Source organism: Rousettus aegyptiacus, unplaced genomic scaffold (genome assembly GCF_014176215.1).
Source record: "Rousettus aegyptiacus isolate mRouAeg1 unplaced genomic scaffold, mRouAeg1.p scaffold_m13_p_4, whole genome shotgun sequence".
Lineage (NCBI taxonomy): Eukaryota > Metazoa > Chordata > Mammalia > Chiroptera > Pteropodidae > Rousettus > Rousettus aegyptiacus.
In genome coordinates this window covers 124,141,230-124,157,107 of record NW_023416307.1, presented here as the reverse complement: position 1 = coordinate 124,157,107, position 15,878 = coordinate 124,141,230, and the positions used below count along the sequence as shown (strand labels likewise).

The following is a 15,878-nucleotide window of genomic DNA, read 5'->3' as shown; positions in this document are numbered from 1 at the left end:
GGGACCATGTCCTGTTTCCCTTTATAACCAAGAAGCTGCACTTCCAACCACACAGTAGGTGTTTCATGAATGTTTGTTAAATGAACGAATGAATCTACACCTGCTCTGAGAAGCAGGCTGACCCTGATTCCCTTTCCTCCTGGCGCTGTTTTACTTGATGCTGAGAAAATGCCTGTGCGATGCTGAGAGTTGCGTTTGGCTGTTGCCTGCCTTCCCTCCTTTTTTATCTCCTTGCCCTAATGGGGGCTGGGGGCACAGGTGGTTGGCACCCATAGCTGCCTAGGACGGCTCTTTGAGGAGGTGGTGTTTCTGCCGCAGTTTGGATGATGGAAAGACAAGCAGGTGGCTCAGCGAGTGGGATGTTCTGAGTGTGCTGAGGAACGTGGGAAAGACTTGGCATTTGGAATAAGTGGTTTGAAAAGAGGTGGTTTTAAGTAAGTTTCCCTGATTTACCTCCAATTTGTGACAGATTCCATGCACACATCGGGTGCATATGACAGGCTACTTCTAATAGTAAAAAGAATTTAAAATACTCATTTTATCCTTCCAGAATAGGATAGGAGGTCAAGAAAAGGTAGGCTTAGAAAGTTTAAAGATACTTCAGATGGTTAATGAACTATAAAATATGAATCTTTTCCAAAAAATGCGTTAGGACTCTCAGTCGCTTAATTGTTTATAACTTTTTATTAAAAATTTTCCATCCTTTGGCTGGAGAGGTAGGAGGTTACAATCGACCTCGGGGTTTTTTCGGAGAGGCTGACAGGATCTGAGACGTGAATGGGGGTTACTTGTGTTTGCTGCGTTTCTTTTGCATGAGGTGGTTTCCACATCACTGAATTGGCCTGTGTGTTTTGCTTATATAACTCTTGTGAAAGTCCCTTCTGTTTTAGGGGAACCACTTTTCAGCCATACTTTTTTAAAGGAAAATTTTGCACGGTAAATTAGCCTGCCTTGGGTCTGAGCTCTTTCTTCTTGGATACGTTGGAGTTCGGAAAGATATTAAGCTATGGATGCTCTCACTGCTCTTCTACTTCTAGGTAAACTGTAACTTTGGGGTTTACCCATTTCTGTAGAAATAGAGTTTAATTGCTTTGTTTATTTAATTGCTTTATTGGTTGCTAAGTATTACGGTGTTAGAAACTTCACTCATTTATAATACAAAGGTATATGCTTAAATAACACTTATAACTTACCCTGAAATATGTGGACTTTTCCTTTACCATTTCTTTTGACTAATTTTTGAATAGTGAATTAGCATATATTATTTTAGGAAATAATATTTGAGGCAATCAAGTATAACTGGGTTTTCTCATGTTTAAGTAAACTGTATAGTTTTGCTTTCTGCAGTGATTGTACTTTTTTTTTTTTTTGTCTTGTTGGTAATTTTCTTTTTCTGATGTTTTGAACGTGGGAAAGTTATGACCCAGGTTACAATTTTAAAACTCAGGTTGTTTAAGCATTTCCCTTTCTCTTGTTACAGAAAGTACGTCTGTGAACCCACATATATTTAAGTGCTTCTGTGTTGGGGGGGGGGCATTTTTCTATACTGTTGGGTTAGAAGTGGTAAAGGAAGGATACAAAAAAGATTAAGATACAGTTCATAGTTTCTCAAAATATGCTTATTTTAAATGGAAATAATGACTTGCTATATGCTAACACCCTTTAATGAAAATAGTTTATTTTGTATTTTTTGAGTCTTTCGTGTTTTCGCGTTTTAAAATAGGGACGTTCTGAAATTCCTGATACTCATATTGTAGAAGGGAACAAGTAAAGCATAAATGTCTAGTTATTCTAGTTAAAATGAGCACAAGTAGAAAAATAACATCTCAAATTGGGAGACTCCTATGGTGCCACAGGGAAAGACCAGGCTGTGATGATTTGTGAATAATTAGTTGCTTCTCCTTTTTCTGCTCATTTGTAATCATCCATTTCCTGCTTCAGCCCAGTCTCTCCATAGCGCTTATTTTATGCTCATTTCACTGTGTTCCAACTGCATTCCCAAAATGGCAGTGGGACAGGAGCAGGCGGGCTCCGGCCTCACAGCCCTGGATTTGAATGGTGCTTGCCACTTAGCATCCCTGCAAGTTCCATCTCCCAGAGCCTCTATTTCTTCTTCAGTAAAATGGTGTTAATTATTGTCGTGATAATTGCTGCTTTGCCAGTTGCTGTGAGAACAGAGACCTTGTGGGAAAACCCTTGATTGGAGGAAGCGTAGTCAACATAAACCTTTTACGCAACAGTGGAGCGTCCCATCACAATGCTCCACCCTCAGAAACCAGGGCTCTTGGTGTTTCAAAGGCCGTGAGACTTAATGTTACTTCAGCCATGTGTGTGTGTTTGGGGGTGGGGGGTGGTTGGAGGGCTTTTGAAATATATCATACATTTATTTGATTTCGATCAGAGTTCATCAGCCATGGTAGGGGTCAATCTACACTGGGCATATGGCACCTCTATCTGGGGGGTCCCCTTCATGGGCAGGGCCCAGATGACCAGAGCAGGTTCCAAGGGAAATACCGAAGGTGGACTGGAGATTCAGATCCTCAGGCGGAAGAGGGCAGGGTTACCCTGCAGACATGAAAGCCAGGGTCAACTTCAGTATCTGACGAGCCCTTTCTGCAGGAGGGGCTGGGCCTGTTCAGTGTGACCTTGGAGACACACTTCGGTTAAATGTCAGGCGGAGCTTTCTGAAAGTCAGTGTCATGCAGAGGTGGAATGGGCAACGCGCCAGCTCTGGAGCGTCGCTCTCGCTCTGTGGAGAGTAGACTCTTAGGCAGGTCATTGTACCTGATCCCATTTAAAGTCTCTTCAAATTTGGAGGTTTCATGAATTTTATGGTTTTTGTTGATCCAGTGTCATGAGTATGCACAACGTTGTCCTTCAGCAAACGTTCCTTGAGTTTCCACTGTTTGCTAGGCCCTGGGCCGGGAGTTTAACCTCTCCAGGGCCGCGGGACCCCTGCGTCCAGTGGAGGGGAGTCAGGAGCAGACACTCAGAACACAGTGGGCAACGTGCTAGGACAAGTAAGAGGCGGCAGCACGAGGACACGGAAAGGACATTTACTCTGGAGCCGACCGCCTGGATCGAATCCCTGTCCTCTACTTACCAGCCCTGTGACCTCAGGCACATTATTTACCCTCTTTATTCCTCAGTTTCCTCATCTGTAAAATGGGGATAACTAGAGTTCCTATTTCATAGGGTTGGTAAAAGATTAAGTAAGCTGATATTTATAAAACATCTAGAATAGCGCCTGCCACATAGTAATCACTAGTATGCATGTTTATTAAATAAAATGAATTTGAGATGATTTATGGCACTGTGATATGAAAGGATAGAGGACAAGAAGCTAATATAGCCTGAGAGATCAGGGAAGACTTCTAGAAGAGGTGACATCTGAGCTTCACCCATGAGAGGTGATGAGGAGTTGGCCAAGGAGGACGCTGGGAAGGGTGTTCCTGGCTGACTGAGGTAAGACTGCAAAGGCAGAGCGAGAGGGCGAGGGACCAAGGGAGTCACCTATGTGTAGGTATAAAAGTGGACAAAGGCCAGGGCCACCTCCATCATCACATCATATCTTGAAGGTGTAGATAGCCACCGAAGTAGAGAAGACACCATCAGATTTGTGTCTTGGAAAGACCAGTTAAGTACAGTGTTTGCCAAAGTGTGGTCTCCTTAGTGTCTTAATCAAAATGGCCCAGGGAGCTTATTTTCCAACAACAAAAAGAGCACATTTTGTGTCCCTCAGTATAGACTCAGAATCTTGGTGGGGATGGGACCCAGAAAGCTGCATTTTTGACAAGCTCCCTAGGTGAGTCTCATGAATGCAATTTGGGCACCGCCTGTTCAGAGGCTGGGAGAGGGAGTGACGCTGGGGGCAGCTCGGGGGCACGTAGGAGTCTAGCTCAAGTAGTTCAGCCGATGCTTCCTTCCATCCATTCATGCATTGAGTCACATCAATGACTCATCTCCATCTGGGACACGCGTTCCGAAGGCTGGAGGAAATGCCTAGAACATAGACAGGGTTGAGGAGGCCCGGGGAGAGTGCTTAGAGCAAAAGGAAAAGCAGGGGGCAGAGCTGGGAGGAGCGGTCGGGGTACGGGAGTACGGGGGTACGTAGGGGTTATCGGGGGTACCGAAGGACTGCATGGATAGGGTGTGCGTGGGAGCGGTGTCCTGCCTAAGGGTGAGCCTAACAGAGCCCCTGTCCAGAGCCCCTGTTTGGGGACTTGGTGTCCACTGTTCATGAAGCTCTGGCTTGGGGAGACCAGGTCTCCTAAAAGCGTGTGGAGGCCGCTCCAGACCAACAGCCTGTGGATTTGTTTTGTTTGGCCCAACCAGTGTTTTCACATTTTTAAATTTATTTACCAATGTGTTAAAACTAGGTAATTTCACATAAACTTCCAGCCCCCCTTTTAAAAAACCAGACTGCCCGGGAGGCCGAGGTCCAGGGCCCCTGAGCAGCTGGTGGGGCCGCCCCAACAGGGCGCACGCAGCTCGCCCTTTCCCCGCATCTCCGCCTGCGAGCCCCGTCAGCTCTGGAGTTTTCGCCCGCGGTGCGGATAGAGGGAAAAGAGGACAGGGCAGAAATGAAATCTGGGCAGACAGGAAGAGGCCATGAAGGACAGAACGACAGAGAGGCGGGGCCCTGACCCCATGGAGGCAGGTAACTGCCCCAAGTTCCGAGGCCGGCGGGCAGCTGAGGAGCCCCAGCTTAACCGTGTGTGTGTGTGTGTGTCTGTCTGTCTATGTGTGTGTGTGTGTGTGTGTGTGTCTGTGTCTGTGTCTGTGATGGGTCTTGTATGAGTGGTGTATGTGGTGTGAATGTGTGTATGTATATGATATGTGTGTGATGTGCAAGTGGTGTGTGTCTGTATATTGTGTGTGTGTGGTGTGTGAGTGGTCTGTGTATGTGTGTGTATGGTGAGCGAGTGGTGTGTGTGTGTCTGGTATGTGTGAGTGGTGTGTGTATATGGTGGGAATGTGTACGGATGTATATGATGTGTGTGTGTGGCATGTGAGTGTGTGTGTCTATGTGGTGTCAATGCATGTGGTGTGTGTGTGTGTGTGTGTGTGTGTGTGTGTCCAATAGTTCCCCGGCCCCTTTCCTTCCTGCAGAGCCATCACTTTCCTGTAGCCTCCATCCCCCATATCCCCTCCCTTATGCGGCTTTGGACCTGTCATGTGCTAGGAAAGAGAATAACCATATTTGAGAGAACAGCGTATGCATTAGAAGAAACTTGCCGCTGAGTAGGAGAGTGAGGAACCCCTGCAAGGTGCCTGGGCTCCGTGGCACGCGTCTTGCGTTGGCCCTTCAGACCCTGGCTTCTCCAGGCTCAGTCGCTCTTGGAGGTCACGTTTGTTAGCGTTTGCAGCTTGGGCTCCATGTAGCATGTGGTGGTAGGGATTTTGCCCAGGCAGAAATTCGGATAATAATAGCTGTGGTTGAGCTCCTCCTGCCGAGCGGGCCTCGTCCTGTCAGCCAGGGGCTTTGCCCTTCTCTCCTCTTTGTCAGGTGTACATTTTAGAAAGAAAAGCATGTGCCTCGGGGTATGTGTGAACTTGGGGATTCGTGAAGATCTTAACCTGTTTTGGTGGCAAAGGTTTGGGGAAGCAGTCCTTAGAGTGCCAGGGGTCTAAATATACTGTCTACTCTGTTTTAAAAGCTGCAATCAGGTGCCTCCTGGGTTTTTATTTTGGTGAGTTGGAGTCAGAAAGAGTGAGGAATTAAAGACGAGAGCTCGTATTTTTAACCTAAGAGTTCTAATATCCCCATATCCGCATTATTGCTAACATTTTTCACTTAGTATTTTTTAAATTAATTTTGATCCTTTTTTTGGATATTTGTTTTCTGTCTGATTTCTGAGTTTTCTCTGAATGCTTCATGTCCAACGACCACATAGAGTTCAATATCTGTGGGTGAAGAAAATTCTATAGATAAATGACAAAATCAAGTCTGATAAATCAGCTTTCATCGCGTCATATCGTTAGACTGGCAGGAGTGAAAGCATCGCATAGCAGGCCCTTTCACAAGCTAAACTGGACATACTTATCTCTGTGGGTCATTTCTAATTTTCTTCCAGGTTGGGGACATTATTTCTTTCTCCCTGTCTCCTTCTTCCCCACCCTCTCTTCCTTTCCCTCCCTCATTCCCTTCTTCCTTCCTTCCTTCCTTCCTTCCTTCCTTCCTTCCTTCCTTCCTTCCTTCCCTCCTTCCTTCCTTTTTAGTTTCTAATCTTAGAGAAGTTCTCCTAGGAATAGATGAAAGGATAGATATACATGTTCAAAGATGTTTAATTCAGCCTTGCTTATAATAGGAAAAAGGGGAAGGTGACCAAAGTGTCCAACAGAAAATACTCCTGCATCCATTACACCATGATTACATAGACCTGTTTGAATTGACTTGGTAGGTTGTCCATAATATACTAACTAAAAGGACACGTGGTACTTTTTTAAAATAATTTTTTAATTTTTCAATTGCAGTTGGCATACAATATTATGTTAGTTTCAGGTGTACAGCACAGCAATTAAGCATTCATGTAACTCACGAATTAATCACCCCAATAAAACTTGTACCCCATCTGACACTGTACATACTTATTGCAGTATTATTGACTATATTCCTTATGCTATATTTTACATCCCCATATCTATTTCGTAATTTCCAAGTTTTACTTCTTAATACCTTCCCCATTCTCATCTACCCCCCTCAATCCCCTTCCATCTGGCAACCATTAAAATATTCTCTGTATGAGTTTGTTTCTGTTTTATTTGTTTGTTTATTTTGTCCTTTAGATTTCACATGTAAGCGAAATCATATGGCATTTGTCTTTGTCTGTCTGACTTACTCCACTCAGCACAATGCCCTCTAGGTCCATTGATGTTGTTGCAGATGGCGAGATTTCATTCTCTATTTTTTTTCTTCAGTAATTTGAGTAATAGTCCATTGTATATACACACCACTTCTTTTTTATCCATCCATCCACTGATGGACACCCACATTGCCTCTATATCTCGACTTTCATAAATAATGCTGCAGTGAGCATATCCCTTTGAAGTAGTGTTTGGGTTTTTTCAGATAAATACTCAGAAGTGGGATTGCTGGGTCCTTTTTTGTCTCTTGTTTTAGCCTTTGTTTTAAAGTCTGTTTTGTTTGGTATAAGTATTGCTACCCCAGCTTTTTTTGTTGCCTCCATATTCCTGAAATATCTTTTTCCATTCCTTTACTTTTAGTCTGTGTGTGTCTTTCAATCTGAAGCCAGTCTCTGGTAGGCAGCATATGTAGGGGTCTTGTTTTCTTATCCAGTCAGGCACCCTATCTTTTGATTGCAGCATTTAATCCATTTACATTTAAAGAAAGGAATTATTGATAGACATGTAATTATTGCTATTTTATTATTTTTTTTAATCTTTTTTTTCTTCTTAAAGATATCCCTTTAACATTTCTTATAATGTCGGTTTGATGTTGATGAAATCCTTTGGCTTTTTCTTGTTTGGGAAGCTCTTTATCTGTCCTTTGATTCTAAATGATAGCTTTGCTGGGTAGAGTAATCTTTGCCGTAGGTCTTTTCTTTTCATCACTTTGAGTATTTTGTGCCAAGCCCTTCTGGCCTGAAAAGTTTGTGTTGCAAAATTGGCTAACAGTTTTATGGGAGCTCCCTAAAGGTAAGTAATTGCTTTTTTTTCTGGCTGCTTTTAACGTATGGTACTTTTATATGAGAATGTGTGTATGCATTCACACCTGTGTGTTTTTGCGTGTGTGTACACACGTGTAGTCAGCAATTTCGATAAGGAGAAGCTCCCATTTAGAAGAGTGGAAACGAACAGGGCCAGTTAGTAAAACTAGAAAGTGTTAGTAAAAGTAGTCAGTGAGGAGAGCACCCGCAGATCACCAGGACTGTGTGAGGAGGTGGGCGCCATAGGAGAGGAAGCCGCAGGATGTGGTGACACTGCAGGAACCACTGAATGGGCGGGCCAGGGGCGCAACGGGAGTCTGCACCGGCGGAGCTGCACCGGCTGCGCCCACCAGCTCGGGGTCGGGGGGCACTTTCTCTTGTCTTGGCAACAGGGCTTCTGCTCCAAGCTGATGACATTTAAAAAAAAAAAAAAGAAATAGACGGTTAACCTTAGAGTGAAATAAGTGGTAAGTGGTAATCAGAAGCCAAGCCCTGTAATCTTGATAGCAGCCCCACCTTGGGAGAAAGGTTTGGAGGGAGGAGTTTGTGAAGCTGGTCAGGAATGAGGGCCGGAGTGGGGTGGTGAAGTCAGGTAGGCACACACAGAGAGCTCTGAGACCGTCTCGCCATCCTTCCCACCAGCGTGGTCGCAGCACACGATGGCTCACTGGCGCCCAGCAGAGCCACGCTGCCCCTGGGGCCGGAGGGACAGGGAGGTGGCCATGATGCATGGGCTGTCTCTGTGATTTCTGTGGTTCAGGCTCAAGCATCACCTCTTGCCCTCCTTGCCTTTTTCTCTCTTTTTCCTATATCATCTGAGGGGTGGTACCCCACTGACCAGGGCTCTGCCTCTCCGGGAACCTGGAACCCAGCCAGAGCTCTGTCTCTCCCCAGCCCCAGGTATCTACCAGAGGGTGAGATGTCTTGTCTTTACAACACCCAGATACCTAAGGGTGCAGGCCCCTCCCTCAGCTGCATCGTCTTCTTCTCTGAGATGGCCTCCCCAGAGCTCTCCCACGCACCTGGCCGCCTCTTCCTTTTGACCCTTTTCACAGAAGGCAGATGAGTGGCCAGCTTTCCTGGACAGTTGGTTTGGTGGCCTTGGTGGGGTGCAGACCTTTGAGACACAGGAAACTTATTCGTTCCTCTTTGGAGAGCAAGAACAATGTCCCTAAACCATAGTGACTCTGTCAGCATTCCCACCAGAGTAGGGACAGAAGCACAGATTATTTAACTTTGGGTAGGACATCCAGACACACTTTTACACTGAAATGTTCACTGTGGGTTTCTCTCAGGGGTTAGATTAGGGGCCATTTTCACTCCCTCGTATACCTTAGTGTCGAATGGCCATTTTAGAATCAACACATGTTTATGTGAAGTGGAAAGATCCCTTTTCTTTTTGAAAAAAGGAAAATCTCTTCTCAAGAGCGTTGAAATTGAACACAAGTTTCTAGGTACATTGGATTCTTAGCCTGAGTCCACAGACGCCTACATTGTCTCACGTGGTTTCATGGGTCCTATGAACCCCCAGAAATCAAAGCTTGCATGTGAAATCATTTTTCAGGGATGAAGATCAGCAGCTTTTATTAGATTCTCAAAGGTGAGGAGAGGGGATCTAGGCCGAGATGGCTGAAGGAGGCTGAGTTTCTTTTCATAGTTCTTTCTGGGGACCTGCCCTGGACATCTGTGTGGTCTAAGTTTTTGTCATGATTTGGAGTCCTTGGTGCTTGCATCCTCTAACCCAAAGGACCCTTTTGGGTTGAGGCCAGTTATCGGTGGCTCTAGAGGAGCATGAGGTTTCCTGGCCCCCTGGGAGGCCGCAGGTGGGCTCCAGCTCAGCCCACAGTGGGTCCCCTGCCCCTGGGTTCTGGCAGCCCTGTGGACTTAGGTCTCAGTAGCAGATGTCAGAGGGAGAGGTCAGGCAGGGAGGAGATAAGAGCTTAGGAACAGCTTAGGGCAGGAAGCAAGCCCCTAACCCCACAAGCCACCCCTGCCGTGGGTGGCTCCCTGGCTCCCCGAATGGGACCAGGCTTTTCACTGGTACCTACAGCACTTACTAGATTCTTACCTAACAGTGGTTCACCATGAGGCAACAAGAATGAGGAATGAAGAATGATCAAGAATGAGGATAATAAGACAGGATTGGCATTGTATTGTGGCCCGAAGTGGACAGATCAGAAAAGGAACCGTGGATTCAACCATTTGATCAATCTTGGCTGTGTAAAACCAAGTCTCTCAATGTGTACAAATATGGACTTGATTTTTCATTGTACTTATAAACATAATTTCTACCCTTGCTTTTAAAAGCAAATGACTGAAGGCACATAGCAAAACTGTGGGCTCTGATGTTGTGGTTCTGGTTTATATTTGAGAATTACGCACAGCTGTTTTCACATTCAGTGCATGGTAGAGGCAGAATGGGCATTTAAGACAACTTAGTGGATTGAGGAGCATTAAGGGAATTGTGGGAATTGCCTTTTAGAAAAAATCATTATTCTCTGGCAGGCCAGTGGAAAGGAGAGAATTCAAAAGCCTCCTGGATTATTGGGAGGAAGAAATCAGAGAAATCAGGTGACAGCACCCGGGGTCACTTTACTGATGAAGGAAATGAGGCATAGTGAGGCAGAAATACTTGCCCAAGGCCACACAGCTAGGAAGTAATAGGGTCAGGACCTGAACACAGGTATTTGTGACTATGCCCCCAGCCCCATGCCACCTCCTTGCATTCAGAACCATGGACAGCTGTAACAGCAAGAGTGATTAAGGACAGACTTTAGTGGCACTGGAAAAGGGGAGTCCCGAGGAAAAGGTGCCGATAATCCCCTAGGGAGGTGACCAGCCCAGGGCTGAAGTCCCAGCAATGGCGAGGCAGGCCCTGGAGCTAGGAGTGTGAAAAGCCGATGGTAGGGCCACGCCTTGGCTCCATGAGGTTCTTTGCTCCTGCAGTCAATGGTGTGACTTGTGGGGCAGCTGAGCCCAGAGCATAGAGACAGAGTCAAGCCGACTCTTTAGCCCATCATGCTCACCTTCACTGGACACCTGTGGATCCCCGACACTTAACTTTAATCTGCCAGGGTGTCTGTAATCGGAGGAAGAGCTGACAACTAAACGCCACATGTGCAGGTCGGTAGGAGGCAGCCTGGGGTAGGGAATCCAGGGATCGGGTTCAGAGGCCACCTGCCTTTCTATAAAACTGACTGCTCTGTGTGGGAAGCCGCTCTTCCCTGGAAAGGCCCTTTATTGGCACAGCTGGCTAGTGTTAGGTCCTCATCCTTGGGACAGACAGCATGGCAAGGACAGGGTCCTGGAGCACCAGCATGACAACCCCCACCACACCATGGGGTCAACATAGGGGAGGAGCCACTTCACAGAGCGGTTGTGATCTGACCCTGGAGTGGGGGCCCCCACAATACCATCAAAGTTGGTTTTGAGGTACCTGTATAAAGGGCTTACATACAGCGGGTTCTTAAGTCCAGAGCTGGTGAAAGAAAGCCAGGTATGCAGCTAGATTTTTGCCCTCTGCCCTGGGCCAGACTCGGTATGGGGAGATGAGCTAGAGACCATGGGCATCGGCTTGGTACCCTGGGAAAAAAGTGCCGTCCTGTCTTTGTGCAAGTCTAAATGGCTCCCAGCTAATGAGCTTGCTGCAGACACCTGACTGTAACATAACCTACTGATACTGTGGATCACTGAGCTTGGGGAAGTAACTAAGGTGGACTGAGGCCCAAAGCCGGCTAGGGACTTGTGGCCCTGGGGCCTGTGCTGATAAGTTATGATCTGAGCCAGACTCTGGGCCCTTTCACTCTTTTCCTTTATTCAATGGGGACCATTAATAGAATAAACAAAAATTAAAAGAAGCAAATCATCATTAGATGAAACATGTTCCTCCAGACATGGTTATAGTGCTGGCTCCTAAGCCAAAGCTTGTGGAGAGGTCAGGTTTTGCCCGAGACTATTATTGGCTATTATTGACTATTCTCTCATAGCAACTTCCCAGTATCCTTATATCCTAGTCTTCACTGAACCATCCCTGCACCTGTGCCTCTAAACCAGCAACCAGGGTGTACAGAGGCACTGTGATGGAGCAGGCTCTTTCCCTTTCCCTGTAGGGCCATATGCTTCCTGCTCCCTTTTTCTTATCTAATACCTTAACCACACTCCCTACCTGGATTGTAAGCCTCAGGAGGGCAGAGACCTGATTCTTTTATTCTCTGAGGAATCTCCAGTAGATGTTCAGTAAGTGTTGGCTGGCTAGGTAGAAGATGCATAAATACCAGGTTAGCAGGCCTGCACTTACAGGCAGCGGGACCTCAAGCCAGTCCTTTGACCTGCCTCTGCCTGACATGCACTGCCTGGCTGATGGTTACTTTTCCCAGGATGAGGTCCAAAGCTATAGAAAGCAATGTGAGCCAGTTCAGCTTGTATCCTAGTCAGAGCTACAGGAATGTTTGCTAATAATGTGCATGGATTCATCCTGTGCACTGGGGAGGGTGGGAATGGGTAGAGAGGGGAGGGGGACCTGTGGGGAACAGCACCCGACTGTTTTACTCATGATTTTAAGAAGTGTACTAGTTGTTTCTATGAGTGAGGAGGCCCAAGGAGCTGCTTCAGAGGTAACATTCTCTCATGTATTTGACACCGAGACCCCCTTTGGCATGTATACAAGAAGGTTGTAGAGGTGCCAACAGGACTAGAGTGATGGTAGCTGAGATGAGCAGATAAAGCAGCTGTAAATGAGAGAGACTCATACGCACATGTGGCTCATGGAAGTCTTCTTGTGGAAATCACACCAAAGAGAAATGGCATACCCACTGGTACCGAGTTAATTACCAATGAAGACGCCTTCTGTTATTCATGTTGGCCTTGGTGGTACAGTGGCCCCAGGGCCTCATCTAGATTCATGTGATGTTTTTATACCTGCACAATGAAACTCATTATTCTTCCATCTGTTTGCCTGCCAAATCAATCTGATGTCCCCACAATCCCTTTTTCCTTGCTCGATGACATCTGAGCTGCTGTCATCTGCTTGGGATCATCACAGTTTCTCATGGTCCCACAGGGGAAGTCGGGGGCTGGGGACCTGAGCAAGGCCTGCCAGGAGAAGCAGTTTTCTGGAGCCCCAGGCCGCAGCCCCTGAGTCTGCCCCCTGAACCCCCTTTGTCCTGGTGAACAAGGCAAGCCCAGGAGAGCAGCAGGCAGGGCCAGAGGCAGCCTCCAGCAGAGGTCTGCTCCTTTGGGCTCCTTCCTGCATGTCAGCCCTGGAGGGGCCAGTGGGACCAAGTCTCCAAGGGTATCTTGAACCAGCTTGCGGCCTCTTGTCTGCTGTGTTTGCTCATGCTACATAGCCCTCTTCTCCTCTTCCCCATGTAGCAAGCTTCATTTTAGCTTTTCAGGCCGCCTTAGGTGTCTTCCCAAGGAAGCTGCTTGGATGATCCCCACCCCCAGGCTGGTCAGGTAACCTCTCTCCCTCAGTGCTCCCGCACGAGAATTCAAGCAAGTATTTTACCAAAAGCACAGAGCACAGTGCCTGGCTCAGAGCACACTTTCAGTTCAACAAGCATTTATGGAGGGACTGCCTTGTGCTGGTTGGCGGAGGAATTATAAACATGGAGCCATATCCCGAGTTCTCTGGATATTTGGGGTGGTGGGTTGGCAAAATCGTGGACACCCCTGCTCACATGTACTGCGATGGGAGACAGGACAGCAGCAAGAACTGGATGGGCTCAAAGAAGAGGAATATCAAAACTCCTTGGGGCTTTGGGGTGGGCTTCCTAGAGGAGGGGTTCCTTGGGATCACTTATGGAATTGGCCAGATATGGGGAACAGAGGTAGGGTGAAGGTAGAGTTGCAAGCAAGGGGAGGAGCATGGGCGAGAAATAGTTCGTGGGAGTAGGGGTGGCTCTGAGCAGCTCAGGGCAACGAGAACCAAGTTAGGTGAGGGGAAGCAGAGAGACGGAGTTGGGGAGACATCTTACCCCGCAGCTTCTATGCATCAGAACCTTCCCTGAATGTCTCGAAGGGCGTCACATGACCAGACACTGTGTCTTGGTGACTCAGGAAGGTGCAAACAGCACAGGGCGGTCTCAGCAGCTAGTAGGTGAGATTGACAGGCCCACATGCCAGAGGAAGCAACAGATGAAATCTTTCTAGATGGAAAGTCTCTGAATATCACCCAGTCTTTACCTGTGGCTTTTAAACCCTGCTTCCTTGGGTTGTGAGTGTGTCATTTGGACCCAACTACCATGGTCCCTGTCTTAGTCTATTGAGCTGCTTAGCAAAATACCATAGACTGGGTGATGTATAAACAACAGAAATTTATTTCTCTCACTTCTGGAGGCTGGGAAGTCTAAGATCAAAGCACCAGTAGATTTTGGTGTCAGGTGAGAACCCACTTCCTGGAAGGCGTCTTTTCACCATAACCTCACATGGCAAAAGAGCTCTCTAAGGCATCTTTTCTAAGGGCACTAATCCCATTCACGAAGGCGCCACCCTCATGACCTAATCACCTCCCAAAGGCCCCACCTCCTAATACCATCACATTGGGAGTTAGGACTTCAACATGTAAATTTGGGGGAGATCTAAACATTCAATCTACAGCAGTCGCCAGTTGGTAGCCCCAATTGGTCTTGCCCTGTGTGCTTAAAGATAAACCAGCAAACTGTGGGGACTCTCTGATGCCCAGGGACTCCTGCCCCTCCGCCCTGGTGTCACTCATATCATCATGTCTCTCTCCTTAGCGTCACACCTCACCTCAAAGGAAGTGCCCACAGGCATGGCCCAGGGTCCAGAATCTGGTGTCATGTCATAAAAGAGCAGAGTCAAGGACTGAGGGGTGCCACACAGCCAGAAGGGCTGCATCACTAAGGCAGTGCTTTAGGACATCACCTTTCCTCATTTCCTTGCTCTGACACAAATCCCCCATGGTAAATTACCTCCGGACACCTGAGCTGTGTGTTAGCAATTCTGGCCCTGTCCAGGTGCTGGGAAGAAAGTGGCTCTAGGACCAACCAAAGGGCTAATTTTCACTTGGTGAAGGGCCAGCTTTGCAGCTCTGTGATTGTTGTCTTAACACAAGTAACGCAAGTAATGAATGGAAATATGCTTACAGGAAAAAAGCGTATCTAGACATCATACTAACGTACATATATTTCTATATATATGGAATATATGTAACATGCTTAGTATAAATAATATCATATGTCTGTGTGGATATAGAAAACAACATAGTTATAGAAAAACAAGTGACAATACTTCACACGCCATTTCACTCATTCCCCAGAGGAAAACACGGCTGCATTGTGATGATTGTCCTTGAGGACATTTTTCTGTGCATTTACATAAACAAATGTCTGTGTTTTCATGCATTTATAGTTTGTTTTTTTCTTTGCACAAAAAGGATTATATAAATATCCTCTGACTTGGTTTATTATACACCTCGTTTATCTTTGATTCTTTACCATTCTTCTTCTCTGCCGGAGAATATTCCACACTGTCCTGTAACCTTCTGTTCTGCCGATGAGAGATGTTTAGGTTATTTCCTCTTTTTTGCCACTATAAACAGCACCACAGTGAATCTTTGTGATGAGAATTCCCATCTTTGTGGAGTAGATTCCAAGATGTAGAACTATGGGGTCAGAAATAAAGCACAAATCAGATTTGTGCCGAATACTCCTTCCAAAGGTTGCTCCGGCCGCCACCCTCACCTGCAGTGCGTGGCAGTGCAGGTTCACACCCTTGCCAGCACTGATGTCATCATTAATATGTGATGTTCTACTGGGGGGGGGGCGTTAAATACCCTATTGTCATTTTATTTTGCATTTCTTTAAGTACGAATAATGTTGAACATCTTTTCATATGTTTATTGTCATTTGTACTTATTTTCCTGTAATTAGCCTGCTAACATCCTTTACTGATTTTTCGGCGTTAGGAGCTTGTATGCGCTCTGAACATTAATAATCTGTTATGTGTGTTGCAAATATTTCCCTTTCAATGATTCCTTCCTTATCTTTTACCTTGTTTATAACATTCATTTGCCAAAGGGAAGTTTTAAATATTCACTTAGAAGAATTTATTTAGAATAACAGCAGATGGTACTAAATGAGATATGTCAGACACCTATGTCTAGCTCTTCGTAGGTACTCAAAAGGTGGTGGCTTTCCTCCTCAGTATTTACTAGAATTCAAAGGGTGTTAGGAAGGAGGTAATCAG

General features: G+C 46.3%; 1 protein-coding gene across 4 annotated transcripts in view; it reads left to right on the top strand.

Annotated features, from left to right (window-relative positions):
• PXYLP1 (2-phosphoxylose phosphatase 1) overlaps positions 1–15,878 on the top strand; it is a 68,179-nt gene that overhangs the window by 36,371 nt on the left and 15,930 nt on the right. The window contains exon 1 of one of the 4 annotated variants that reach the window (XM_016141901.2): positions 676–1,037. The exons of the other annotated variants lie outside the window; for them this stretch is intronic. Within the exon in view, the coding sequence (XP_015997387.2) occupies positions 1,007–1,037 (31 nt within the window). The 5' untranslated portion in view covers positions 676–1,006. Of the gene's footprint in view, positions 1–675; positions 1,038–15,878 lie in introns of those variants that run through there. 4 annotated transcript variants of the gene reach the window in all.